The following is a 27,751-nucleotide window of genomic DNA, read 5'->3' as shown; positions in this document are numbered from 1 at the left end:
AAAATATACAATATTTGAACAACCTACAGTTGTTAAGTGCTATTCTGAACTAATAATTTACTGTATCCTTCAGGTCAGGTTTATATATTTGTAATATTTACATGTACTGTATGTCCTTTGGCGTTTTGGGATATTAGACACACAGCCTGCAATAGCTGGCATTTCTCCGCCTTTTTTATTGTTCAGTATAAACAGCACCTACACGTAGTGGTGACGGGGAGAAGTCCACCCCGCAATTTTCCACCTTCTGAGGTGGCAGCAGAGCTGCAACGGAACCAGAATGGAAATTTTACATCCTAATCAGTGTATCATTCTCTCTTTCAATTCACAAAAACATTTTTTTTAAAAGTGATTAAAAACAATTAAATTAAAAACAAAAAACAAAATAATACCAGATTTTTTATATTTAAATTTTAGAATTACTGTAAATTAAAAATTATAAAATGCAAAGACAAGCCACAAGTCAATTGAAAATGGAAAGAATGAATGATACACATAATCGCAGTCCGACAAGTCTCGCTTAATTATTTGATCGTGAGGTTCTGTGTTTAAGTGGCTTGCCATCATTCCAGCTTAACAGAAAAAGTGAAAGGCTTGCAATAGATGATGTTCAATAAAAGGATGTAAAACAAAATCCAAACCACCAATGATCATACACTACCCACAAAAAGTAAGGGGTATTGGAATTTCAGGTGAAATTTCAGGATGAACCTAAAATGCACTATAACCTTTACAGGTAGACTTTAATTGATCTCCTCTAAACTTGTGAATGCACATGTCCATGTGTTCAACGTTTCAGTGCTTTTTTGCAAGGAGCTGAAAGACAAAATGCACAGCAGGTGTTTGATCCATGCATGTAAGTTTCCCAGGATGTCGACTTTTATGCCTTTCTGTGACACTTCCAGTCGCTCTGCATCTCTTTTGCAACCTGCTGATGACACTGACACGCTTAAACTTAGTGCTCACTTCCCTCTGAGAACAACTCCTTGTTAGAGAACAGCAAGTTGCACAAAAATTACAGAAACATTGAACGGTTGGACATTCAAAACTTTAGGTTCATCCTGAAATCCTAAAATTACACCCGAAAACCAATACATTTTTGTGAGTAGTTTACTCCCCACCTATTCCTGCTTTTTTCTCCCTCTAGAATTTGAAATGCTGCTTTGTAAACAGGAAAAATCCCTCAAATCTTCATCTCCCACGTAGGTTTAGCTCAAGAAACTCGTAATGTTGGCTCAACTCTCAGTCTTTGTACAAACTGGTCTCCGCTGTGAAGTGATTGTCAAAAGTTCGTTGAAAAGTTTCGGTAGCGACAAGGAGCCTGGGTGTGTGTGGTCCTACTTGACTGGCAAGCAGATTTTCAAGTGAAGAGGGGCGGTTTTGCGCTCACACTTGGATGACCATCACGGATCCTGGTCGCTTTCGTAGTGGCAGTCAGGATCCTGGGAGGCCCCCATAGCACTGGCTGATAGACTGCAGCGGAGAAAGGAAAACGGATGAAATTGAGGCTGGTGATTACTGTGGTGTTTAGAGCAATAAATCAACACGTGGAGAAAATTATACAATTACAAGTCGAGTCGAATACCCGAAAAACCAACAGGCCTATACAGCACAACAAACAATGTAACCAAGTGCACCTAGCTAGCCTCATTAGCGTACCACAAAAGCATACTGTTTTTTTTTTATATATGTACATATACAGTATAAATAATGGTATGCTTTTATGTATAAGTAATTTATTGCTTATATCGCTTGATGTTGATTTTTGGGGGATTGTGGATGGCCACATAGCCATTCTCAGAGTTTGCTTGTTAGTTAGCTAGCTAGTTTGATAGTTTATTAGCTAGTTCATTCAAAGAGCAATAGGATTATACAAACTATGCAACCAGGAGAACGTCGGCAGTCTCATTAGCTTAGCCATATCCACAAATAGTAACTAGGCCTCAGGTAAGTAGCTAGATTTGAGCATTTTGGTTAAGGAGCTCACAGCAGCATACCACATAAAAAGTGCTCCAAATTAACAGACAAACAGCTTTAACGGATGACCCCTAACCCCTATTAGTCCATTGAATCGAGGTTCCCCTGTAGTTAGGTCATTAGCTTGTTGGTTAATTTTCTAGTTCATTTGAAAAGCAATAGGCCTATGCAAACAAGCGCTAGCCTTGTTAACTTTGCTGGTTAAGGCCTCTCATCAGTAGCATAATGCAAAGCATTTTACATAAAATTCAAGGAAAGGACCTCTGGGGCCTGTTCAGTGCTGATCTGGGATTGGATAAGCAAAAGGTTTTGTGATTGTGTCCTTTGAGGTTCTACTGTAAGGCCAAAATGTTGAAGTACTGCTTTTGCTTCCTCATTTGAAAACAGTGCACAAGCAAATACTGAGTAAATATCATTTGTCAACACTCATAACTGATTTGAGCTAGAAGATGCGTTGCAGCCCAAGTGGGCGCCACGACACTCACCGTATTCTGGTGAGTTACACCGTGCTCCAAAAAAAACCTGAAATTGCAGTCCGTAATATTCCGTTTGAGTGTTGAGGGCGTCACATTCCTTCGCAAAGACACCCCACCAACCCCAACCCCTGGACTGAGTCCAGCTCTTGATTGTCACTGAGGATGTAATTTGGTATAGATGACAACAAGTTGGTATATGTGTATGAGAGCCTCAAAGCTTGGTCCTGCACTGACTAGTAAATGGAGAATGATGTTTTCAGGACATTTTGAGTGAGTGGCGATGATTAACAAAAAAAAATAAAAAGTAAAAAATCATATACTGTATGAAGACTCAGGCACTAACCTGGTCTGTGAGGATTCGAGGCTTAATATCAGGAATGGCGCCCCCTCTCAGCTCATCTTCCACAGCCATGAGTCTGACAACAGGGAAATAGAAACAAACATAACGCTTGACAAAAATAGAAGAGCTACGTGCAGCCATATGATCATGCTATATAAATAACTATTATTATTATTATCATATTAATGTATTAGCATACTGGGTTTGTTTGCTACCATCCACTTCGCAATCTGGTGTCTGGAGGTAATGTATACTCGCCATCTTCTATTACATACTGTGCAACCACACAAACTAATGAGCTCATGCAAAAAATGTCAAAAATAATGTTCATCATGGTGGCTTTAATAACGGTTTAGTACGCTGCTCTGCAAACTAGCTGTCGTTCTTTCTCACTAGCCGGATTTACGTGCAGACTTTTTTGTCATTCTGATTGAAATCATTCCAATTCAAGATCTCTGGTCAACTGTTTACATGTGACGTGATCTAGTCCGGTCTGGTGTAAACGTGTGCCCTACATTTAATCGGCACACCCGTTTTCTAGACATGTGACATGCGCAGATATATGTAAACATCACTCATGTCTTCTATCAGCTCAGGTTGGAATATTTTCAAGTGCGTAAACGACGTCACGACACGACATCAAAAGAGAGCATGCGCACACAGAACGCAGCCTAACTATTCTGATTGAAGCGTATACCTGAATTTAGGATCAGTTTTGGAAGACGAATATTCCACCCATGTAAAACCGAATGAAATTTCATTCAGATTCAGCCTGTTTATTCCAATTGAGGTGTTTATATGGAGAGTTTTTATTTCGGTTTGGGCTTCGGTCTGGGATTCACTGTTCACAATTTTGCAAAATTATGTTTCAGTATTCTCACTGAAATGTCCCCAAATTGTTTTAGTATGGTGATTTATGCTAAGATAGGTTAATTAGCAAACTCGCCATGGCTCTTTCTTACTGAAGTCCCAAATTGCGATTTTATAGGCTACTTTACACTAAGCTAGGCTAACTGGCTAACTAGCTGTGGCTGTTTCTCACTGAAATGTAGTAAACGTGCAAGTTTCCCCAAAAATATGTTTGAGTATGCTGTTTTCAGCTAAGCTAGCCTAACTGGCGGCGGCACAGTGGGCGACTGGTTAGAGTGTCTGCCTCACAGTTCTGAGGACTAGGGTTCAATCCCCGGCCTCGCCTGTGTGGAGTTTGCATGTTCTCCCCGTGCATGCGTGGGTTTTCTCCTCCCACATCCCAAAAACATGCGTGGTAGGTTAATTGACAACTCTAAATTGCCCGTAGGTGTGAATGTGAGTGCGAATAGTTGTTTGTTTGTATGTGCCTTGCGATTGGCTGGCAACCAGTTCAGGGTGTACCCCGCCTCCTGCCCGATGATAGCCGGGATAGACTCCAGCATGCCCGCGACCCTAGTGAGGAGAAGCGGCTCCGAAAATGGATGGATGGATGGATAGCCTAACTGGTTAACTAATCCTTTGTCACTGTAATGACATGAATGTTGAAAATAACACTAAGCTACTTCTCTTATTACTTTGAAATTTATCAAGCGTTATGGTTTCTTTGTGTTAGAACATTGTCCAAACCTTTTCCACTGTGGGCCACATGCAGAAAAATGGAAGGAAGAGGAGGCCACGTCACCTTGTGTTTAGGAAACATGCTAAAACCATTCCCATACACTGTATGTTAACATTTGCTAAGCAGTTAAAGCTATTTTGTTTCCTAAAAATCATACGAATGTATATTCAAATAGCTTACATTTTCAAATAAAAAAATTGGTGTGACAGATTTTCAATAAAATTATTGTTTACATTTAAAAAAATACAAAGAGTGATATTGTGGAAAACAATAGTGTGATATGTTTCAACAGGATCATTTTGTCTCATAACCTTCTGAGTTGGGCCATTTGTATTTATTATTATTATTAGAATATTCGACAGGCCAATAAAAAACACCCCACAAATGGCCCTGGGGCCACAATTTGGACACTTGTTTCATTGTGTTAGTACAGTAGTAGTCCCTTTTTCACGGTTTATCTGGCCCATCATGTTTTTTTTGGTTGTCCAGATATGGACTTTTTTATGATACCTCTCTCAAAATATGCGTGTCAGGTTTAATGCTGGGTTAAAACAAATAATAATAATGATGAAAGGGGGCCGCGGACGTTCGGCGAAGCATCACCTGTTGATGATGCCTTTGATTTGTGAGTCCTTCTCGACTTGCTGCTGCTTGAGACGCCGCTCGCTGTCCTCCAGGCGGCACTGGTATTGCTGCAGTATCTTGCTGGTCTGCTGCTCCTGTGACACCAGCCTCTGCTCATACTCCTCCAGCTTGCGATGGGACATCTTCAGGCGCTCCTTTAGTGAGTAGATCTCCTCCTCGTACTCCCTCACCTGCAAGCGAGGATGCCTTTCAGAGTGATGTGGCACATTTCGACAAACAGTTCATAGTCATTCACAACTATGGAAAATGTAAGGTCTTCAGTTAAGCTAGGCTGACTTTAGTTAACCTAAGCTGACCTTTGACAAGAAAAGCCGGGTACACCCTGGACTGCCAATCGCAGGGTACCTAAAGACCATTCACGCTTATATTCAAACCGATGGACAATTTTATGTCTTCAGCTAAACTAAGCTAACTTTTGGTGAGAGAAGTGGTGTACACCATGGAATACCAGTAAAAAATTCATTTTAACTTTTGCGCCTTTTCAATCCTGTACTTTTGTACTTTTATTTAACATTACTTCCACTTTTACAAAAGTTTTTGAACTCAAGTATGTGTACTTTTGCCACCGCTGGTATGTATGTATACTGTACTACAGTAAATCTGTGGTGCTAACCCTCTCCAGGCGGGATTCGTCCATGCTCTTGGAGTACTCCTTCAACTGGCCCTCGCGGTCAGGCCGCAGGCTCTCGATGTCAGCGGAGAGATGCGGCATGTTGGACACCCAGGCCACGGTGCGCTCGTTCAAGTTGGACTGGGAACCCTGAAATTGACGGAGAAGAACATTTTTGTTTATGGCGACTGAGAGGTCGCCCTTTTGTTTACAAGATAGTGCAAAAAAACGACTTACTACCATATTTCCACAGACACTGGCCTTCCCTAAAAGACGACTTGTCCCAGTTCATCCATTTGAGGAAAATAAATGCCTCACTTACATAAAAGCCTCAATTTTCGAATCAAGACACACACTTACACAAATTACTCTCCAAAACATGTAATATGTTCTCACAGGGACTGCTGAGCCTATTTGCCCACTGTTGCTAACCAAAGCAGCAGCACCTAATTGAGGCACACAAATAGCCCTACCTGCCCAGTCTGTCTTGGCTCTTCAAGTTGATTCTCAAAATGGTGCGAATCACTGATTAATTGTCCAAACTTTGCATGAAATGGTTTTGAACATGTTTTTAATAGACTTTACACCGATCTGATCGGTTTGATCTGTATCGGGCGATAATTAGCATTTTATGCTGATCGGCTTTCATGTCATAATGTCAATGACGTCATCGATCGGCTCCGCAAAAGACATTTAATCCGCGTCGCTGACGCGTGTAAATCCAAAACCTAGTTTAATTTTAGCCTTGTCACATCTTGTGGCGTAGTACTGTAACTATTTGACGGCCAATAAAGTTTTTTTTTCAATCTTGTCGGTGAAAAAAACAGGTCGTCGGCGTGGGACTATTTTGCGGTGTCTCAGACAAACAACACGTAAGTTATTTGCAGTCTGTGCACAATGAAATATGTCGTGGGGAACGTCATCTAAATGCTTCAACACGACAAATTTGATCGGGCACCTGAAGAATGTACACAAGGAGGAGCATGCCACGTTCAAGCAACGCAGCGTGGAGAGAAAAAGAAAAAAAAAAAAAAAAGGAAAAGGTAAACGGACGCAAACTCTGGACAACAGCCATCCATAAAGCCGGGACAGTGGGAAAGTTAGAGTCAGCATGTCATTAACAGTATTTGTTCAAGTAATTTAATTGCCATAATGTAATATAATGACAGTAAGTTAGCACCCATTATTTCTGTCATGTTGTAATGTTGATTTGACTTTAACTTGTCAGTGGCCAAAATCCTTGCATGCCCTCAAGAGGTCATTGATCTTTTAACTTTTGTCTAAAATGCAAGAGAATAATTTTGAAGATACAGTGCTCAGTATACAGTACACAAGTATATAAAATAAATGAACAAGTCATGGAAATACAGGAAGTCCTCGAGTTACGACACACTCGACCTACGACGTTTCGACATTACGACGCCCGTCCCTCGTCTGCCATTTTGTCCCAGCACCATAGTGTTTCTGCTTAGCTAGTGCATAGTGCTTGTCTGTGTTTGTGCGGTGGGAGTATCTTCGCCCTCCTTTTTTCAAACTCTCAGCAGTAATGGTAAGTACAGCATCTTATTTTTTTAATGTTAATGTATTTTAGTTTCTTTATACAAAGTGTTAACCTTTCCTGCTACGGTCACCTGACCTGACGCAGGGGTTAACTCCCTTCTCTCGTTGCACAGCTGAGCTGGGTGGCGGCAACAATAAAGGCACGAAGCACCGATTTGCTGCTTTAATGGCTTTATTAGCTCCTCTGCACATTCAACGTCAACGGGTCCTCCGCTAATCGCTACTCTTCCCCGGTCGCCGTCACTACACTTGCCACTGTACACACTCGCACCGGCGCGCACTCCTTCCTCCATCCCAGTCCCGCCGGACGACGCCTGCGCAGTCCCGTCTCACTCGCACATCGACGCACACGCCCACACACACTGAGCTTGATGTCACAATCACGTGGGACAATGCCCGTAAAAGAAGTATTTCGCCGTAAATTTCGACTTTAACGGTGAAATCAGACTTACGCGGAAATTTGTGTTAAGTCGCCAGCGTAGGAACGCAACTCGTTCGTAAATCGAGGACTTCCTGTAGAAACATTGCTCCATCTTGTGATCGGATCGGTGATCGGTTATCGTTTTTTTAAACTTGCTGATCTGTGATCGACCCCAAAAATCCTGATCGTGGTAAAGCCTAGTTTTTTATCCAGTACAGTACATTTATTAAGTACAGTTCATTCGTAACTTTTAAGTAAAACACATTTTCATTTGATCTTTTTAGAACTGCTTGTTTTTAAACATTTATTTAGGTAAAATGTTTATGTGCAATACGTTTTAACAGAATCATTATTTAAGTACAATACAGTTTCTTCTATAATTAAGAGCAGTGTTATTGTTCAAACTGTGCATAATGTTAAAAGTGATTGGAGCTATTAATGATGGGGAGACGACGTCTTTAACGACAGTTGGCGTGACAGTAGACTGTGACCTCCACACAGGAGGGTCGAAGCAGAGATTTGAATCCTGAACTTCAGAACTTAGAGGCAGCATGCTAATCACTACTCCACCATGTTGCCCGGGAAATTACTCAAAAAACATTGATATCCAGAGTACAGAGTTAAGGAGCTAATAGACACCTCCACCATCTGCATTTGAGTAAATAAACACACTAAATGTCAGCATTAAATGACTGACCTGCTTGTTGCCGAGCGGCTTGAGGAGATGTTGCTGCGGAGGCTGCAGCTGTTGCGTTTTTTTGCCGCTTTTGGTTGGCGTGTCCGTCGAGTCCTCGGCGGTGGCGGCGACGGAGGATGGGTTCTGGTTCTCTTTGGCGGAGCCTGTCTGGAATGGCAGCCCGGGAGCCGGGCTGTCCGTCACAGCTTCCTGCTGCTGCGTTTGTGTTGGCTGCGGTTGTTGTTGTGGGGGTGGCTGAGTTTGCCGCTGTTTGGCCTGAACGAAGTTTGCGTCGGTAGACTCCAGGAGGAGGTTCCTGCTCTGGGGTCGGGCCTTGGGCGGAGTGGCCGTGGCCGGGGTGTTGACGGAGCGCTGGGACTTGAGGAGCTGGGGGGCGATGGAGGACTGGCGCACGGGGTGGACGGTCGTAGGGGGCGTGGCCAAGGAGGCGGGCGTGCCGGTTCCGGTGGCCGTCTGAGAAGCGACGCCCATCATGTGCTGTTGCTGGAGGGACTCCTGAGGACACAATTTGAGAGGAGGGAGGGTTCAAAAGCAGAGTCGTGTATGTAGATACGTCTATATACGTGACTGTTCAAAAGATGTAACACCCCATGGTGCTGAATTGGTGCATGATATGCTGCATTCTAGTATGACATTTTCAACTTTTGTTAAAGGAGACATTATGGAAAATGTACTTTTCAGTTGCTTGTATACAAATAGAGTGTCTGACCACAAATCAGGTGTGAAAATAAATAACCATGTAAATGTTTTAGTCCCAACTTTAGCGGCATTAGGTAGGTCATTTAACGGCCCCCAGACCAGTTTCTCCACGCATGATCAGACATGACATGATCAGCTGGGAGCCCGGCCGCTAGACTAGACTGTTTGAAAAACTATCATACAATAACACTCGATCCTGCTATCATAGTAAAGCCAAAAGGTATGGCTGCATTGAGTTTGGTTTGATGCATAACAGCGCACGCGCGCGCACGCACACACACACACACACACACACACACATTTTGGGCTCTTTTTCCACAAGTAGAAGAAACTTTCTTGCCAGAAGGAAGGGAAGATTTTCTTTTCCTTCTTTCAATATTCCTTCCTGTAGATGTCATGTCTCAATGCTCTGAGAGAAGATGGTTAATTATATTTGAGGAAAAAAGGACGAGTCGATAATTAATTCAATGAGAACAATCATCCTAACACCAACTGTCCTTTATAAAAAGAAAAAAAAGAAAAAAAAAAAAAAAAAACAAGAGGCTGAGAGATGAGATGTTTGTTCCATCGCAGCCCACGCAGCAGGCCAGAAATAGCTCAGGACACTACCGAACATAATGGTATCATTAGAACCAGTGCAATTTACACAGTGTGAGTGGTCAATTAACAACTAATTGTATTATATTGCACATAACTAGTTACCTTTTAAAGAAAATGTATGCGTTACAGTGCTTCTGTGTTACTTGTGAGCTACTTACTACAACCGTCGTAAACCGATCACCCTATTTAATGTAAAAATTTAAATGACTGTTTGGCAATACAGCCATACAGTTGCCACTCGGAGTAGAACAGTACATATATTCCGATTTTGTGGGGGGTTTTAGTGTACAGTTACACCCCTTAGTCAACATTATTTTTTAAGCAACTGGGAATTAATTTGCATGCGTGGTAAGTCTTATTAAGAGTGAGGCACTCTTACCTGCACCTGCAGTGAGAGCTGGTGCCAGACAAAGTCATTGTTCTGGTTTTGCCGGGTAAAGTCGTCACTGTAGCTGTGCGAGTGGACGATGCTGGGCTGCACCAGGCTGTTCTGTGACCGGAGCGCCGACAGGTCCTCGCTGCGGGAGAACGCGTTATTGCCGAACGCCGGCGCGTAGGCGTGGTGACCGTTCTCTGGCTCCGGGGCCAGCAGGAGGGGCGGCGGCGGAGGCTGGGCCGGGGAGTTCTGCGCCGCAAGGTGGAAGAGAGGGTTCTGGAAGGACAGCGGGTAGTGCATGGCCGCTGCTGCCTGCTGCTGCTGCTGGGAGATGGACTCGGTGGGGCCGCCGATGTGGCCCATTTGGCTCAGCCTCAGGCCGGAGCCCGCCAAGCCGCTGGGCAAGTGGCCGCCCATGCGGAGGGGGCCACCGAGGTTTCCGAAACTGTGGCCCAGGCCGGCGATGGAAGCCTGAGAGGAAGTGAGCATGTCCCCCACAGAGTTCAGGTTCGAGATGCTGTTCATGCGTGAATCTTGGAGGTCCATCATGGACACGCTTTTATTCACGCTGTGAACCTGAGACCAGAAACAACAACAGAACATTATAATCCAATTTCTATATTTTTTGTTATTTTTGCAGCGGACCATGCAAAGATTTTCCATCCATTCATCTATTTTCCTTCCTGCTTATCATCAGTAGGGTAACAAGTGAGCTGGAGCCGATCCGAGCTGACTTTGAATTGGTCGCTGGTCAAATCACAGAACACATACCAATTATTTGCACTCACATTCACACTTATCCACCGTGCTGGTCTACTGGAACGCTAATTGCCATTAAAGATACCGTCTCGTGAGCTCATCATTAAGGCTGCACCGGGAACTTGTTTCACCTTTACCTGAGCGACTGTTACATAAGTGCTGCCGTTTTGGTTAGCAACTGCAGTTAAATGGGCTCCGCAGTTAACTCTTATTGTTTGCGAGTGAAGTGAGATAATTACAGTTACAATATGTTTTTTTCCCCCTCCTGAAAAAATAACATCTATAAACTGAGAAATTTCAGAACTGTGAGGCAGATATGCTTACCACTACGACACCGTGCTTAACACAAAATTTACCATTGAGATCAATTAAATTTGGAACAAATTGTTACGGACAAATGTAGCAGTCTCAGTGCTTCTTTGGTCAAATAGCACCAACAGATGGAGCCAACTGCACGACGCAATAGCCGAATCAAACTTTGTTCACAAAACGTTAGAGAATCCTGTTAAGCCAACAGGATTTGAACAAAAACAGGAAGTTAGAAACCTGCCCAAAAAATTGGGCAACAAAGGGTCACAAAAAGCCAAATCCTGCGATGCTGGCTAAAATTAGGTCTAGTGAGGTGCGCTGATGGCTCACGTGATATCCAGACATCACATTTTTAGCTCAAAAACTGTTAGACCGTTGGGGCATAGACAATATTACACACATGACTCACTCCGTTACCTTGGGGTCGGGTTCTGTGATGTCAGAGCTGCTGGTGCAGTACGCCGGGCTGGAGCGGGCTAGCGGCGGCCGGGTGACGTAGAACACCTCCCGCGACGAGCGCAGGTCTCGTTCGGCCTGACGCCTCATGTTTAGGTTGGACGAGAGGGACTCGACGGCCGACACGCCGGTGGGGGGCGAAGGCAGGCGAGAGATGTCTATGGAACTATAGACACGAGACAAAGGTCAGTTGGAGGAATGAGTGCTGATATTGCATTTGGAGGGTCAGTACGGACCTAACAATATAGCTTCTGTGAAGTGAAAGTTAAAGTAAAGTAAAGTTAGTTACGGTTCTTTTTTTTTTCTGATTGGAGGAATCTACTGTAGACTATAGGTAGGCATTTATTTTTCTCCAGTAGAAGACACATTTGATACTTTTTGATGAGCCACAGTGAATCTCTGCATATTTGCAGTTTGGCAGATTTGTGATTGGATGACATCATTTTCCCCATATACAAACGCCACTGCGTAGTAACATCCCTTAGTCGACACTATTTTTGAAGGAATTTAAGGGTGGGAAGGAGGGGGGCGAACAGTCGCAATTACAGCTGTTATTGCTCTTACGTAAAGTGTTCTCATTTTAAGTGTTAGGCTATAACGAGAGCTGGTGTCTCCTGATAATAGGAAGTGTGAGGCGGAGGAAAAGTGTTTTGGCTAAGAATGTCTGGGAACAGATGGTGCCGGCAATTACCGATTGATAAAAAAGTTGCCGCCTTTGGAGATAAATTAGGTGACATTAGAAGGGCTCTCGGAAATAAGCCTGGCATTGTGTTTCGAGCTGCAGAATTCCCATCCTGTGAGTTTTCTCGTTCTGCGCTTCACTGTTAATTACACCCGTGTGATGCGGCGGTGTCACGCCGCGTTAGAATTACCCGTCACGGTGAGGCCTCCCGGAGGACACAATGATCTAGTTTGTGAAATGGAGGAGGAGGGAAGCGGAGGGGGAGGGGGGACACCTACCTGTTTAAGTCACGCATCATCAGGCTCTGGAAGTCGGAGGACATGAGACGATTGAACGTGGGCCGAGAAAAGAGTCTGTCCTTGGGCCGTTCGGGCTGGTGGTTGGTGGTGGCGTGCAGCTGAGGGTTCCGCAGGGCCACGCTGATGTCATTCAACAGCCGAGGCAATGGACCCAGTTTGAGAATGGCGTCCTGTGGGCACGGGAAAATGTGACCGCAACCAGAATTTTTACTTTTGACAGCTTTTCTCAATGTTTTTACTCGGTCACACTCAGTATATACAGGTTTTGCTGCCACAATTTGTCAATTCTACATTACAATGCAGGGGTTCATTCGACACTTCCTTATGTATAGGGTCAATCAACCTTGCTGAGTTGGCCCATGACCTCCCACAGCAGGCTGTGTAGCATTGACAGCTCCCTGCCGAGGTCGATGTAGCCCTCGAAGCCTCCGGCGTTCCCTCCGGCGTCCATGTTGGAGATTTCATAGAGGAACTGCTGCATGGAGCCCCACTCCATCTCCAGGAACTCGTTCATGAAGTACATGTATTCCTCCTTCGGCCCAAACCTGTGGCATGTACACAGAAATACTGACGAATGAGTTAAATCCAATCAGTCAGAATGACTGAGGACTCACTTGCTCACAGGTTCTGCATGACCTTGGCGACTTGGTAACCGTAGCGGGCTAGGAACCACATTTGGTAACTTAGCTTTTTGACAGGAAAGGAAACATATTTTGGAACGCTGTCGGCATTATTGGGTAAGGAACCATATTTGATAACTGTTTATTAGGGAGGTGACCATATTTGTTAACATATCATTGTGCAAGAAACCAAACTGAGGTTTTAACCTCAAAATTTGATAACTTAACCCAATATTGTATATTGGTAACTTTATTTTGTATTGGGCAAGGAACTATATTTCCTAACTGCTTATCGGGGAGGGGACCATCTTTGGAAAACAACCCATTTTTGTTCAGGGAACCAAACTGAGCTTTTAACAGGCAAGAAACCAAATTTGGCGACTTAACCCAATATCAGGTGATGAACCACATGTCGTAACATGATTCTTTATTAGGTAAGGAACCATATTTGGTAACTGTTTATAGTGGGGACCACACTATATTTGTAACTTAACCCATCATTGGATGAGGAATCTTTGCTGGGAACTTAAATCTTTGTTGGCCAAGGCACCATATTTAGTAAGTTGGCACCTTAACAGCTCTGCTATTTTAAGTGTACACCCACCACCTATAGGAACAGCCCGACACATTATTTCAATCAAATGAGCCTCTTCAAAAAATTAGGACGTGACGGGGGACTCACTTGCTGAAGCTGGCCAGGTTCTGCATGACTTTGGCGATGAGTGTGAGGGTCCGCGAGGTGCGCTCTGCCGGGTACTCCTGCGTTAGGTTGAAGAGCGAGGGCGACATGATGGCCGGGCACATGAAGCGGAGGAACAGCGAGGAGCTGATGAGGCTGTCAGCCAGGTCCTCCCTGCCGCGCTCGGCGCACCGGGCCCGCCATGAGGCAAAGACCTCCTTAAGCTCGCGGGGGAATATGCTAGAAGGAGCGCGATGAGACTCGTTGTCATCAGAGAAGCGCATGACAAACAGAAAGGACTTATCTTAGAGACATCGCACACGCACCAGAGGGAGTTGATGATCTTGCAGAGTAAGAGCTCGCAGCACATGCGAAGGTTGGCTTGGTGGTCAGCCAGCACCGAGGGCGGGACTCGCATGGGGTCCACTTCGCAGTTCTCCTCAGATTCATACAAGGCTCGGATAAAGTCACCTGCCAGGAGAACATCACGCTTAGATTGGACATGCTTGGGCGAAGAGCTATATTTGGCAAGGAACCATAATTGGTAACTTAGCCCATATCAGGGAGGAAACACCATTCGGTAACATAGCTTTTAACAAGCGAAGATGCATATTTGGTAACTTAGCCACTTATCAGTGAAGGAAACAGGAAAGGAACCATATTTGGTAAATTAGATTTAAACGTGCAAGTAACCATATTTGGTAATTTAGCTTTTTCCAGGGTAGGAACCATATCTGGTAACTTCCCTTTTTATTGGACAAGGAACCATATTTGGTAACTTTGCTTTTAAACAAAACAGGAACCATATTTGGTAACGTAACACTTTCACACTTGCAAAGAAAATGTTTTCTATAGATCCTACCGATCCCCTCCTTGAGGTATCGGTGACCAATCAGCTTGAGGTACTCCTCCACAGCCTTCGTTGCAAGTGTGTTCTCCCGGAATATCATGTGCTCGCGCTCCATAAATCGATCCACCTCGCACATCGCCATGTCAGACAGGAACTCCTGAGAGAAGGTCGAATTTTTTGGTAAGATACCTATTTTCAAGTTTAAGTCTTGGCAGAGGTCATGTTTACCTTAGTTTTTCCAGTGCTTTGGAGGATGTGCACCAGGGAGAACGCCACTTCCTCTTTGCTCTTTACGCTCAACAGCGGCTCCAGAACTGCGCACAGTGTTCGGTAGTTGTTGGTGATGTACTCGGCGAACTCCTTGTACAGCTCCATGGGGAGGATGTTCATGGTCTGGTAGCGGGATTTGACGCGAAGTGAGGCGTTGATGACTTTGCCGCTCCCGACGCCGCCGCTCTTGGCCAAAACGCTGGACTGGATAACGGGGTACCACTGCTCCACAAACTGACGGCCCGTGATGCTGGAGATGGGGATGCTGACAAGGCCGAGGTATGTGCTTTTCTCCTAGAATCACGTGACAACACATTATAGCCATTTACCTGGAGCCATGTTTGGTAACTTAGTCCCTTGTCAGACAGGGAAGCATACTTGGTAACTTCACCCATTATCTAGTGAGGAACCATATATAGTAACTTAATTATTTTCTGGGCAAGGAACCCTATTTGGATTTTTTTGGGGGAGGGGGGGGGCAGGAACCATATTCGATAAGTTATCCCCTTATCTGGCAAGGAACCATTTTTGGTCAGTTAGTCCATTATCGGGCAACGAACCATATTTGGTGAAACAGAAAGTAGTAACAGAAGTAACAGACGTTTACCGCTAAAGTGACATTACCTTGCGTCTCTTCTTGTCCGTCTCCTTGTAGAGGTGCAAGCGAAGGCTACGAATGGTGGGCAGGTTGTTGAACTCGAAATGCTCGCCCCAGAAGACTGTGTCTGTGCGAGGTTTGCTGGTGGTGCGGGCGTACAGCATGTCATCCAGACACAGCTCACAGTAGTAGCGCTTCTTCGTCGGCAGGTCCCGAGCTTCAATGATCCATAACTTAAGCACATTGTCCACACGCCTGCTGTTGTCCTGGACAAGAAAGGAAACTGTTAAATGAGCCTCAACAACAGTACCTTGAAACCTGAACTTTGTACATCAGTTTTTGAACCCATCCAATACCCACAATTGATTACTGGTGCCAATGGAATTGCTTTTAATCAGATGTCAATTAGTAGTAGGTTCACCTTGTTGGGTTTGATAGCTCTTTGCAGGTTTTCAATCCACTTGTCTCTCTCTGAAGCGGAACGGCAGGCAAAACATTTTGTCCCTGAATTTGTGGTCACCTAAAGGCGGGAAAAGACAGAAGAAAGAGTTCACCACACACACACACACACACACACACTTATACATATATCCATCCATCCATCCATCCATTTGCTTTACCGCTTCTCCTCACTAAGGTCACGGGCTGCTGGATCCTATCCCAGCTATCTTTGTGTGGGAGGCAGGGTACACCCTGAACTGGTCGCCAGCCAATCGCAGGGCACATAGAAAATAACAACAATTCGCACTCACATTCACACCTACGGGCAATTTAGAGTCTTCAATCAACCTACCACACATGTTTTTGGGATGTGGGAGGAAACCGGAGTGTCCGGAGAAAACCCACCCATGTACGGGGAGAACATGCAAACTCCACACAGGGGGGCCGGGATTTGAACCCCAGTCCCCAGAACTGTGAGGCAGATGTGCTAACCATCTATATATATATACAAAGTAAGGAATCATATTTGTAAAATTAACTATTTATCAGGCAAAGAACTGCTAACTTATGATAACTTAACACCTTTTCAGGCAATGAACCACATTCGATTACTTGGACTCACCCCCATTATCGGGCATTCCAGGTCATTGGTGCAATGTGGATTTGATGGTATGGATCTAGACTCTAGCAATGCGATGTCGCCATGGCATAGGTTTAAAATTTGTGACCACTGCATTCAGAGCTCTGAGAGATCCCTTTTGAAAATATTTGAATCCAGATGAAGGTCAGGGGGTGTCAGAAGAGCAAGAAATGTTCCATGCAAACAACGATGGTACCGCGATTGTGACTAAAACCAGTCTACTCTTAATAGTACAAAGAATTTGATCCTTGCCGAAATGTCTCCTACACAACATAACTTTGCGTGTCGAATAACACTCTCCTTCTAATTTGTTACTACTAGAGGTGAAGGACAGGGTCTGCAGGAAAATAGTGGGAACTAATTTCGCTATTATAGCAAATTGATCCAGTGCAAAGTGACACGGAGCAATGGTAATTTGAGCCACCCCCCATTTTCTAGAACTTAAAAGTAGCCCTCACATTATATTCATCCATTCATTCAAGTTTTTCTGTGCGTTCATTTTCCAGCAGTTGTGAATGGAGCAGAAAGTTAACCAGAGACCAATTTGCTGAAAATACTGGTGAGATTGGAAATACGTCACAGACTGTTGGGCATTCCAGGTCAATGGTGCATTGTGGGGTTGATGAGAAGGGTAACACTTCATATCGGAATGCAGCGACAATTTTGGTAGCTTAATAAAAAAGCGAGTGCCCACCTCAAAGCAATACTCTTGTCCTAAAATGCTGGAGTGGACCGGTTTTATGACGGCGTCTTCATCCAGCACCAAGTCCAAAGCCTCGGCAGCGCTGCTGGGAGAAAGCAGCGACTCGTGGGAGTGGGATTCTTTGAAATTCTGCATCAGGCGTGTCCTTGTGGGAGAGAATGAACAGGGAAAAAAACCAAAAAACAATGCATTTAACTTTCGCAGCTCCAACTGTGTGACTGTCATTCATCCTTAAATAAACTTATCCAGAAAGACTTTAATTCGATACACAAGTGAGTCACAGTGACAAGGAAAGCCCTTGCGTATCACACCTGACAATCTAAATATAGTTTTAGAGATGATCCTTTTATAATGAGTTTTGAGGCTGGCTGGACGCAAGAGCAGTGAGCTTTCATTTCTTGTTGTTTGCAGTTTGGCTTGTTGACTCGGCTTGTCTGCGTCATTCGTTAACAGGAGCAGCAGCGAGACGTAAAAATGTACACAGTAAAGAAAATCATTTCAGTTCTGATGGTCGGGAAGAAGTAAGTGAGCGGGAATACAGCTTTACAGGTATTTTCACTTCAATGGGTAATGTAGTTTTTAACAGGCAAGGAACTATATTTGGTAATTTCGCCCCTTGTCTGGCAAGGAATCATATTTCATACTTGATGCATTCTTTGTCAAGGGTAGCACTTTATTGGGCAAGGAACTACAACATAATATAGGTTTTAACAGGCAACTTCAGCCTTATTAGGCAAGAAATTTGGTAACTTTGCTTTAACAGGGACATTTTTAAGACTTTTTGAAAATGAATTAGCTGTTTCGCTGCACTGTGAACAGGTCTGCTGTTGTGGGGATGAGAAATTAGGAAGGCATTAAAGGAGTGAAATTAAAACTGTACTTTTGTAGTGTGAATTTGGTGCTGCATTTAATGTCAATCACAAGATGCAGTAGATGGGGGGCGGGGGAAGAGCTTGGCAGGCGACTCAGAGCAGCTGCGATGGGAAGCGATAGTGCGAAGTTGGACGTCGGATGCGTTCGCATCATCAACGGAGAGAATTAAGCGTGTGTGGGCAGAACGGGAAGCCGGCTGTGAAGGCAGCTGTCAGGCAGCGGTATGAACCCATTTCAGGTTCAGGAAGTCAAGGTGACCACCCCCCATGACCCTTACCACCTATATAGGTCTCCACAGCACCCCCCTGATTTCATGTAGGGTTTCTACTTTCATCATTTCAACTCTGTGTTTACACGCAATTATATTTTGAGCATGTTACTACACAACATTGGACACCCATACATGCCCTCAAAATGTTGATTCTTCTCGACCGTGGCTATCATCTCTAAAGGAAAGAACCATGTACAGTAATGCAGCTTCGAATGGGCAAGGGTCTGTTTAGTAACTTAACCTTAATTTGGAACTTGCTGCTTTCTTCCGCTCTGTTTTTTAATTATCCATTGTTAAACAACACTGGACACCCATAGCTGCCCCCAAAATGTCTGTTCTCCTCCTCCTGTGGCTAACGTCAGCTTAATAGCCCCACTTTCTGCTTTGACATCTTTACTTCCCGTCCGCGTCGTGACTGAATTTTGTCAGTACAGCAGGAAATTCCGACAACAATGCAGGCTGGATTCCTCTGGGACGTGACCCGTGAATGCAAAAGAAGAATCTGGCATCACAGCCGCAGGAACTGCATGCTTTTCTTCTTTTTTTGCATCATCATAATCATACAGATATAATAAATGATACCCCAGAGCAGTTTGAATCGTGTTGTTTTTCCAATAGAGACAAAAACTGCCTGAAATCACATGAAGAAAACATTGCAAAAACAAAAATGACCAACCTCTCTTGATCGGCGCTACGAAACCGAGGCAGAATCATTTGTCGGAAGCTACTGGTCCGGTCCAGTTTGGGCTGACTTTTGGCCCTCTTGATGGAGCCCTTCAGCCTTCGATTAAGGAAACTCTGAACATTGGAATAAAAAGTGAAGAAATAGTTCATTAGCCCGCAATGTAAACACCCTATTGGCCGAATACTTAACACATTTCAGTGAACCACACCTCAAAAACAAAGACTGGCCAATCACCGCACAGCACAGAAATGGATAGAGCTTATTTATCTGAATCCCACGAAATCCAACAAGCACACGTTTGCCTGCTCCTAGTGGCGCAATGTCAAGTGGTAAAGCACAATTGTAGATGCTCTACCTAGTGCTGAAGTTTGTATATTACAGTTTCAACAGCCTTTCGACGAAAAAAATGTCATGAAAATGGTTGCATTTTTGGATAGAATACGGAGTTCTCCAATTAGAAACACCGTGGACGAACAACTAGAAATCTAATGCGATACATAACAGTGGCTTTTAGTTCCACACATCTTCACTTAATCGTGTTTTTGTGCACTCACCGGCTGCCTGAAGGACTGCGGGGTGGCGTTGGGAGGCGTTTCCATGCTTGACTGTCGCACAGAGGCAAAACTCGCCCTGCGTGATTGGTCTGGGTGGAAAAAATGGCACCATCGCAAGTTAAATCACAAGAAAATTGCACATTTATTGAAGGGAAGAAAGAAAAAAAAAAAAAAGAAAAAAAGACCTTTGGAAGTATGAAGGAATTGTTTTTTTTTAATCACATCTCACTTTGAAACAATACAGTGGAAGCTCCAATGTCAAACAGCCCCTAAAGAGTGATGCCACAACTTGGCTTTTTGGGGCAAGGAAACATTTTTGGTAATTTAGCTTTTTTGAACAAGAAACCGTGTCTCAACATAGCTTTTAACGGTTAAGAACCATATGTGGTAACATCTAACAATGAACCCTATTTGCTAACTTTGCTCGTTATTAGGCAAGAAACCATATTGGGTCACTTATCCTTTTAATGGTCAAATAACATTGCGTGGCAACTTAACCAGTCAGATGTCTTCAAAGGGTGAGCAGTTTTACTTTAGTTTAGCTTTATTACGTTGTTAGACCGTTCCACTTTGGAGGTTGCACTGAATTCGAAACCACGACAGAGCACATACTTGCGTGTTAATGACAAATCCATGATGCACAGTCAACACGTCAACAACAGAGTTCATAAAAACATTGAAAAAACAGTGATCCACAGTCTCCATCACGCTAAAGAACAGCACAGTGACAAAAGCGGCTTTTTACTGTGGGCTGTACCTCGCATAACAAAAGTGGTCGATTAGATGCTAAAGACAAGTAAACACCTCCCTTTTCCCCATTACGATATAAAAAGTGAAGCTACTGTAATGATATCAGTCCATTTGAACTTTGTTGCTAACCAAAACAGCAGCACTGAAACATGTAAAGAGTCTCTCAGATGATTTAAAGTCTAGCAGTATTAACGAGGATCGTACATCTTTCTTGGCAATTAGCATCCCAGTAAATCCTGGTGTGGCCGCTCCACAGTGTGTTGTGTGTCCATGTTCATGTTCACGATTTCTGCTTTTCTCCATCATAATCAGAATCAGAATCGGAATCAGCAGCAATATTACAATAAGAAAAAAAGTCGTGAGTTTATGAAGGAAAAAAGTCAAACGTTTTATGAGGTTTAAATCAAAATGTGATGAGATTTAAGTCAAAATATTATGAGAAAAAATTCAAACTAACAATGTGACAATATAACAATGTAATTTTATGAAAGATCATGAGAAATTAATCATAATCAAACAACAATAAAGTTGGAATAGTTTGAGAAAAAAAGTCAAAATTTCATTGGAATTTAGAAACAATTTAACGAGAATAAGAGTCGGATATTTACAACAAACATTCATAATCTTCAGTGAATAATTTATTTTTTAAAAATTACCTTATTTTTGTAAATTATTGGGGGATTTTTCCATTAAAAAAATACAACTTTATTCTCATCACGTTACAAGTAGAATCAAAATGTTACAAGATTTAAGAGAAAATGTTAAGAGACTAAAGTGAAAGTATTATGACTACGATCAATATGATTATGGTTTTGACATTTTTGGAGAATTACTATTAACGTAATTCTTGTAACATTTTGACAATTTTACTATTTTCAGTGAGGCCCAAATAAGCCTTCAACATGTATTGCAATGTTTTTTTCTCCACATTGTGAATATGTATGATATCATACATATGTGATCAAATGTTAGCTATTACCACCCCAAGTATCCATTCCCTCTTCCCCTTCTATTCTATTTTCGTCTGTTTTTTTGACTTCAATGACTAATGTGAGCAAAAGACTCACACTGTCATCCGGCGATTTCCTCCCAAAGCCTGCGAACGGGCCGCTCGCCAGGTTCTATTCTGAAACCCGGGCTAATTGTTTGGTCTCCATGGCAACGACTAGCTTGCGTTTGAACCGCTCAAGGTGGTGGCACGGTGCAAAACCAACAAAACGCGGATGACGCAGCGCATGTCCTGAACCTGAGCGGTTTCTTCAGCGGGGAAGCGTCCACCTGATGAACTAATGTGACGCCAAACGTGTGTGTACGTGTGTGTTGACTCTCTCCATTTGGGATGTAAATTGCTGCGTGTGTGGGCGGCTCCAGCCTCCAGCGAGCCGCGATACCGAGGAAGAAGACTGCGGAGTGGGTGTTAAGAGAACCGTACTCGCCACTTAGCATGCGTCCCTTTAAGAACACGTCGTTTAATTCAATCAGAAATGAAATTTGTCCAGACAAAAAAAAAATTATAATAAATACATTCCGTTCATGACTGGGTGCCAGGGCGACGAGCTGCGTTGAAAAGGTCATACGTGATATTTTGTGCGTTCGGGCCAAAGCGATAGTAATGACTTCATAGTCTTCTAGTCTTTTTCGGCCATGAAGTTGAATGATTGGCCAAAAAACACTTAAAAAGTTTAGCCCCCGAAGCCAGTTTCTTTGAGCAAAATGAAATGAAATGATTAAGTTCCAGGATGCACAAAAAAAGTCTCAGGAAGTTATGGCAAAAAAAAAGACACGAGGTCAGCCATTTTGATTTATAGCGGCCCTTTGAGGGTCATTTTGTCCACTTTCAAAGGTCATTCAAAGACAAATTTGTCCTGGAAATTTTGTGTGACTGCTCCCAAATTTGAGAAGTCTCAAAGATGGCGGTAAAGTAGATTATTTTTTTTTTTTTTAATAGCCTGACTAAATTAAGCTCCTCCACTCACTTCAACAGTTTCTTGACCCAAAATGACACCAAAGTAATATTTTTATATTAGCCATAGTTTTGGCCTGAGCCCCCAAAAAACACAAATAGGTGAAGTTTTTTTTTTTTTTGCAGAGAATAACAGACGATGGATTTCCCACAAAAAGTTGTCCAAGAGCCAAATCTGCGAATGTTGAAATAAATATGCAGGGGTTCACTGTATTCTATAAAAATGCGACCTCCCCTCTTAGATGTCACCTCCCCCGTCTGCAGTTGAGTAAATAACTGCCCTCAGCTAATATTTGGGGAAGTAACAGCCTCCTAGAACCGGTTCAGTTCCAGGATTCACGCTGAGAACCTGGGAATCTTAATCTAGGACAATATGGGTGACATCAATAATTACATCAATTTATGCAACATGATACAATTCCTGTGCAAACTGAGGAAATCCATCCCATGTGCCCAAAATCTGCCACGTGTCAGCGAATAAGCAGCCGGTCTGTAAAGTCTACTGTGGGTCTGAAGTGGTTGATGTGCCTCAAAAAAGGTTCAAAGAGCCCGACTCGCTCGTTTGAAGCGAGCCCCCCAGACGATCAGGTTCGGGGACGGCGTTGAGAGTATTAAAAAAAAAAAAACAACGCATCAACTTGACGCCTCGTTGACAAGCTGCCGGCATTGCCCCAGGAGCTTCGAGGCTGAGCAGGAGAGAAAAGGACGTGCGGGAAAAGCCCGGAGGAAGCCCGACAGGTCAAATAGATATTCCTTGACTGTATTCAACCCACAACATGTATAAATGTGACCTTGAAACATCACATTCAAAATCATTTGGATGGTACATAAATACAGCAGCTCTGCTGTTGCCCTGGCAACCCCATTTGGACCAGTCAGAACACCTCACATATAATTTGAAGTGATATGCCATTCTAAATCCATATGGTTTAATCTGTGGCGAGGCTTTCAACAAAGTTTAGCAGTGAGTTTATGGGAATTTATGACCATTTTTCCATTGGCATAATTGTGAGGTTACACACTGATGTTGGACGAGATGGCCTGGCTCACTGCCCATTCCAAATCTACACAAAAGTGTTCTTTCGGGTTGAGGCCAGTCAAGTTCACCCATACCAAATTCTCATTCTCATCCATGTCTTTATTGTGAGATTAAAGTTGAAATCTTACAACATCCATCCATCCATTTTCTACCGGGTCGCGGGGGCAGTAGCTTTAGCAGGGACGCCCAGACTTCCCTCTCCCCAGCCACTTCATCCAGCTCTTCCAGGGGGATCCCGAGGCGATCCCAGGCCAGCCGAAGGACGTAGTCTCTCCAGCGTGTCCTGGGTCGTCCCCGGGGTCTCCTCCCGGCGGGACGTGCCCGGAACACCTCACCGGGGAGGCGTCCGGGAGGCATCCGAATCAGATGCCCCAGCCACCTCATCTGGCTCCTCTCAATGCGGAGGAGCAGTGGCTCTACTCTGAGATCCTCCCGGATGACCGAGCTTCTCACCCTATCTTCCAACATTAAATTCAAAATATAACAGCATAATAAATTTGTAATCTTATGAAGAAAAAAATGTATTTAATAAAAAAATATTAGGAGAATTAATGTGTCATTTTATAAGACTAAAGTTACGATCTTGTGAGAATAAAGTCAAACTATTACTCGATGTGTCAAAATACAACAATGTAACAAAGTCGTCATTTCATGGAAGACAGAGTCAAAGTTACGGGAATGGTCCAAATGTAACAACGAAACAATATAACAAGACAGTCATGATTTTGTGCAAAAAGTCAAAATAATATTAATATTAACTACAGTCAAAATATAGTGATGTAACAATATAACAATGAAATTAAAATTTTGTGAGGAGACAAAAAGTCAAAATATTGCAAGATTAAAGTCAAATACAACAACGTAACCATGTCATAAATTTATGGGAAAAAAGTAAAGTATTAAGCCATATTTTTTACAAGAATGAAGACAAACTATAAGATTAAAGTCAAAATGTTAAGGGAATAAAGTAGAAATATAACAACATAAAAAGCAAAGTCGCACTTTTATAACTAGAAAATTACAAAAATAGAATAATTCTGTCATAATTAAACGACTAGATTTATGAGACACAAAGTTGTAATGTTATGAGAATAAAGCCTGACTTTTATGAGAAAACGAGCAATTACCAGAATATGAATAAGTTTTTCCTTATAAAACACTAATCATGTAATATTTCTCAGAATCTAAAATGTTTCAGAATGGTACTACTACACCCTCAATAACGTGTATTTCTTTATCCCACTATTTTTTGGGGCCAAAAAAATAATAATAAAAAAAAAAACCACACACATTCTGATCCCGTCTGTAGACCGCATCCGCTAATATGTGATGCAAAGCCTGCATCTCTGATGGCATAACATTGAAAGAAAGCGCTAGCAGGGCTTTCGGCGGTTTATGCAAAGTGTGCAAAGAAAGACAAGTGACACTTCTGACTGCCGCTATTTTTAGCCCCGTAGGCAGCAATCAAGGAAATATAAAAAACAGGCATGGGAGGAAAAGAAGAAGAAGAAGAAGAAGAAGAAGAGCAGCAGCAGGATTTGAAGAGCAGAGGTGGGTGGAGGGGTTGAGGTAGCGCAGTGTGTGGGCGGGAGGAAGCTGCAGGAGGCCGGCTCCCATTGGCTTAAATATGGACATGAACGTGAGGCCACATCAGCGTGTAATGGCACGAAAAATATTGACTTTCGATAAAGTGCCCGTGTTGATATTTCTGTAGTCCAGCGTTCTCACCTTTCACCCGTGCAAGTGAGAGCTAGCCGAAGTGACTGAGGCCTGGTTGCCATGGGAACATCGCTTGCTCTCCACCACACTATTTGTTGTTGTTGTTGTTGTTTTAACACAGCGTGTTGAGTTTGGAATAAAACAAAAGTGATTTTTTTTTTGCATAATATTACAAATGTATTTTTTTTTTACATTGGGACTTTTTCCGCATAATATGAAAACTTTTTTCTTGTAAAATTGGGACTTTTTTCTGTGCAATATTTACTATTTGAGTAAAACATCTTCAGTCTTCTTAAATTACGCCTTTTTTCATGTGAAATTTCAACTTTATTCTCATAAAGCTGCAATTTTTCTTGCTTAATATTACATTATTCTGTTAAAATTGTGATTTCTGTTGTGTAATATTACAACTTTATTCTCATAAAATTGCAGCTTTTTCGTCCAGTATTACTGTAAAGTTGTCAATTTTATTCTTTTTAAAGTTTTGACTTTTTACTGTCGTATAAGCGGTCTAGAAAATTGATGGGCGGGATATTATTACTCTATTCTCAAATTGCAACTTTTCTCGTGTATTATTGCAACATTATTCTTTTAAAATTGAAACTTTTTTCATGTTATATTAAAACTTGATTTTTGTAAATTTGTGACTTTTCTCTGTAATACAACAACTTTAGTCACATTTTTGCATAACATTACAACATTACTATTGTAAAAATGTTACTTTTCCACATAATATTAAAATTTTATTCTGGCAAAAACTGTCCTTTTTCTTAAATATCACAACATTTTCCCACATAATAATATAACTTTATTCTCATACAATTGTGCCCTTTTTCATGCAATATTACAACTATTACTTTGTTTTTTTTTTACCAACACTTGAAAGTCCAAGCATCAATGAGAATCCTCCTAGGGCCATAATACTACTCAATACTTCTGCATATAGTACGATAATGTTCTCTTTCCTGGGAGTGTATCTGAGCCGAGGGGAAACCCGACAGGATGTCAAAGGAAAACGCTCACAAGTCGAGTGCTGAGATTCACTGAGGCAGCCAATGACGTAAAAAGCAGTACAAATAAATAAGCAGCGGAGTTTGTTAAACGGCTCCTAAATGGGATTGCGACTGAAGGAGCACATCTTCAAAAAGTAAGAGTAAATCACCTGTCTAGGCCCTCGTAGGTGCTCCAATCTTATCATGAACACAACCAATCAGATGAGATTTGACAGTGATGCAGTATGTATTTGCTCATATCAGAAGTTTATTTACTGAACTGTAAATGGGGGAAGGGGAAGAAGTTTTTTTTTTTTTTTTTATAATTAAGAATTAGAAATTTTCCCCAACACCAGTTTCACCAACCACACAAAATTGGGTGTGCATGTCTATATGAACAGGACGCATAAAAACTTGTCAAGGACCCATGGTGAAACTTGAACAGGAAGTGGGCCATTTTGGGCGAATTCCTAGGCTTTGACAAAATCTTACTCGGGAGCTGGCCCGAATGAGCTCCAAGTATACTAGACTAATTGGCAAACCTAAATTGCAAAGGGATTTATTTATTTTTTTGCCTACACTGCCTAATGTGGGCGGTGCATGGCATCAAAGTTGATGATCATTTAAAAACAATAAACAAATCGGGTGGACATGCCTGTCATAACAGGATGCACAAAAAGTCTCAAGGATCCATGCTAGAAATTGAACAGGAAGTCAGCAATTTTGGCATGAAGAAGCCATCGCAGGCAAACTCCAGGGCTCCTACTTTGACAAAATCCAAGTAGGGAATTCACCCAAATGAGCCCCAATCGGAAGCGGCTATCCTAGACAGATGGGCGACACTAAATTGCCAAGCTTTTTTCCCTACGCCATCAGATTGGCAGAACATGGCGTCAATGTTTGATGATCATATTGGAGAATTTGCCACTAAAAAGGCAGTGTGAGGGTCTGTTCACCACTGCTTGCAGCTTTCATTTCTAATGATATTTTTATGTGTAGATTTGGATTATAATATTTTTGGAACATCCCAACTTGTATTTAAAAAAAAAAAAAAAAAAAGAAAATTCTTGTTGATGCATTAAAAAACAGGAAATTGCACGCACGCACACACACACACACACACACACACACACACACAAAAAACAACACGCCACGTCAAATAGATACAACCTCCTTGGCGGAGGTAACGTGAAGCACAAGAGACGGTAAACGAGGTACAGTGGGACAGCTTTTTGGGGGATTGGAGCGCACTCACTTGGGGTTAAAACGCCGGGTCCGGCACAGCACACTTCCACTTGACCACCCAACCCAAACTGACCCTGATGTGGCAGCCACGACTTTGACGACGCGTCCATGCAGCTACAAGGCACACACACACACACACACGCACAGCACACACGCACACACACACACACACACACACACATACACAAGTCAGGTTTTGTACCTCTGAGTTGACTTATTGTGGTTGCGTTTCATTTGCATCAAATTTTGGGGAGTTGCATGTATAAATTCTATCATCCTGTGTCACAAGTCTAAGCAGCACAGCTCATCACAGTTGTCCTTTGATGGCCCAAAATGTCACCATGGCTGGCGCTCCACCTCAAGCT

At 42.7% G+C, this 27,751-nt stretch overlaps 1 protein-coding gene across 1 annotated transcript; it reads right to left on the bottom strand.

The window, feature by feature from the left end:
- Positions 1-1,434: 1,434 nt before the first annotated feature.
- LOC133395621 (ras/Rap GTPase-activating protein SynGAP-like) lies at positions 1,435-27,496 on the bottom strand. Its single transcript, XM_061664685.1, has 19 exons — positions 27,397-27,496; positions 19,679-19,767; positions 19,116-19,237; positions 17,287-17,440; positions 15,933-16,031; positions 15,538-15,807; positions 14,872-15,207; positions 14,656-14,800; positions 14,120-14,264; positions 13,797-14,033; positions 12,838-13,039; positions 12,474-12,664; positions 11,475-11,679; positions 9,993-10,565; positions 8,315-8,809; positions 5,640-5,786; positions 4,985-5,196; positions 2,797-2,869; positions 1,435-1,473 (listed from the first exon to the last, which is right to left on the bottom strand). The coding sequence occupies exons 1-19, from the start codon at positions 27,494-27,496 to the stop codon at positions 1,435-1,437; spliced, it is 3,834 nt and encodes a 1,277-aa protein (XP_061520669.1).
- Between the last annotated feature and the right edge of the window lie 255 nt (positions 27,497-27,751).

This window comes from Phycodurus eques, chromosome 20 (assembly GCF_024500275.1).
Source record: "Phycodurus eques isolate BA_2022a chromosome 20, UOR_Pequ_1.1, whole genome shotgun sequence".
Taxonomy (NCBI): domain Eukaryota; kingdom Metazoa; phylum Chordata; class Actinopteri; order Syngnathiformes; family Syngnathidae; genus Phycodurus; species Phycodurus eques.
Note: the sequence above shows the minus strand (reverse complement) of the source record. Positions and strands in the feature narration are given on the sequence as shown.

Excerpts from the sequence above, each read along its gene's own strand:
- LOC133395621 (XM_061664685.1), bottom strand. The coding sequence starts at position 27,496 with ATGGACGCGTCGTCAAAGTCGTGGCTGCCACATCAGGGTCAGTTTGGG. Across the intron at positions 13,040-13,796 it reads AACCTGGCCAGCTTCAGCAA|GTTTGGGCCGAAGGAGGAAT; the intron begins GTGAGTCCCCCG and ends TACATGCCACAG. Across the intron at positions 11,680-12,473 it reads ATGATGCGTGACTTAAACAG|TTCCATAGACATCTCTCGCC; the intron begins GTAGGTGTCCCC and ends TCGTGTCTATAG.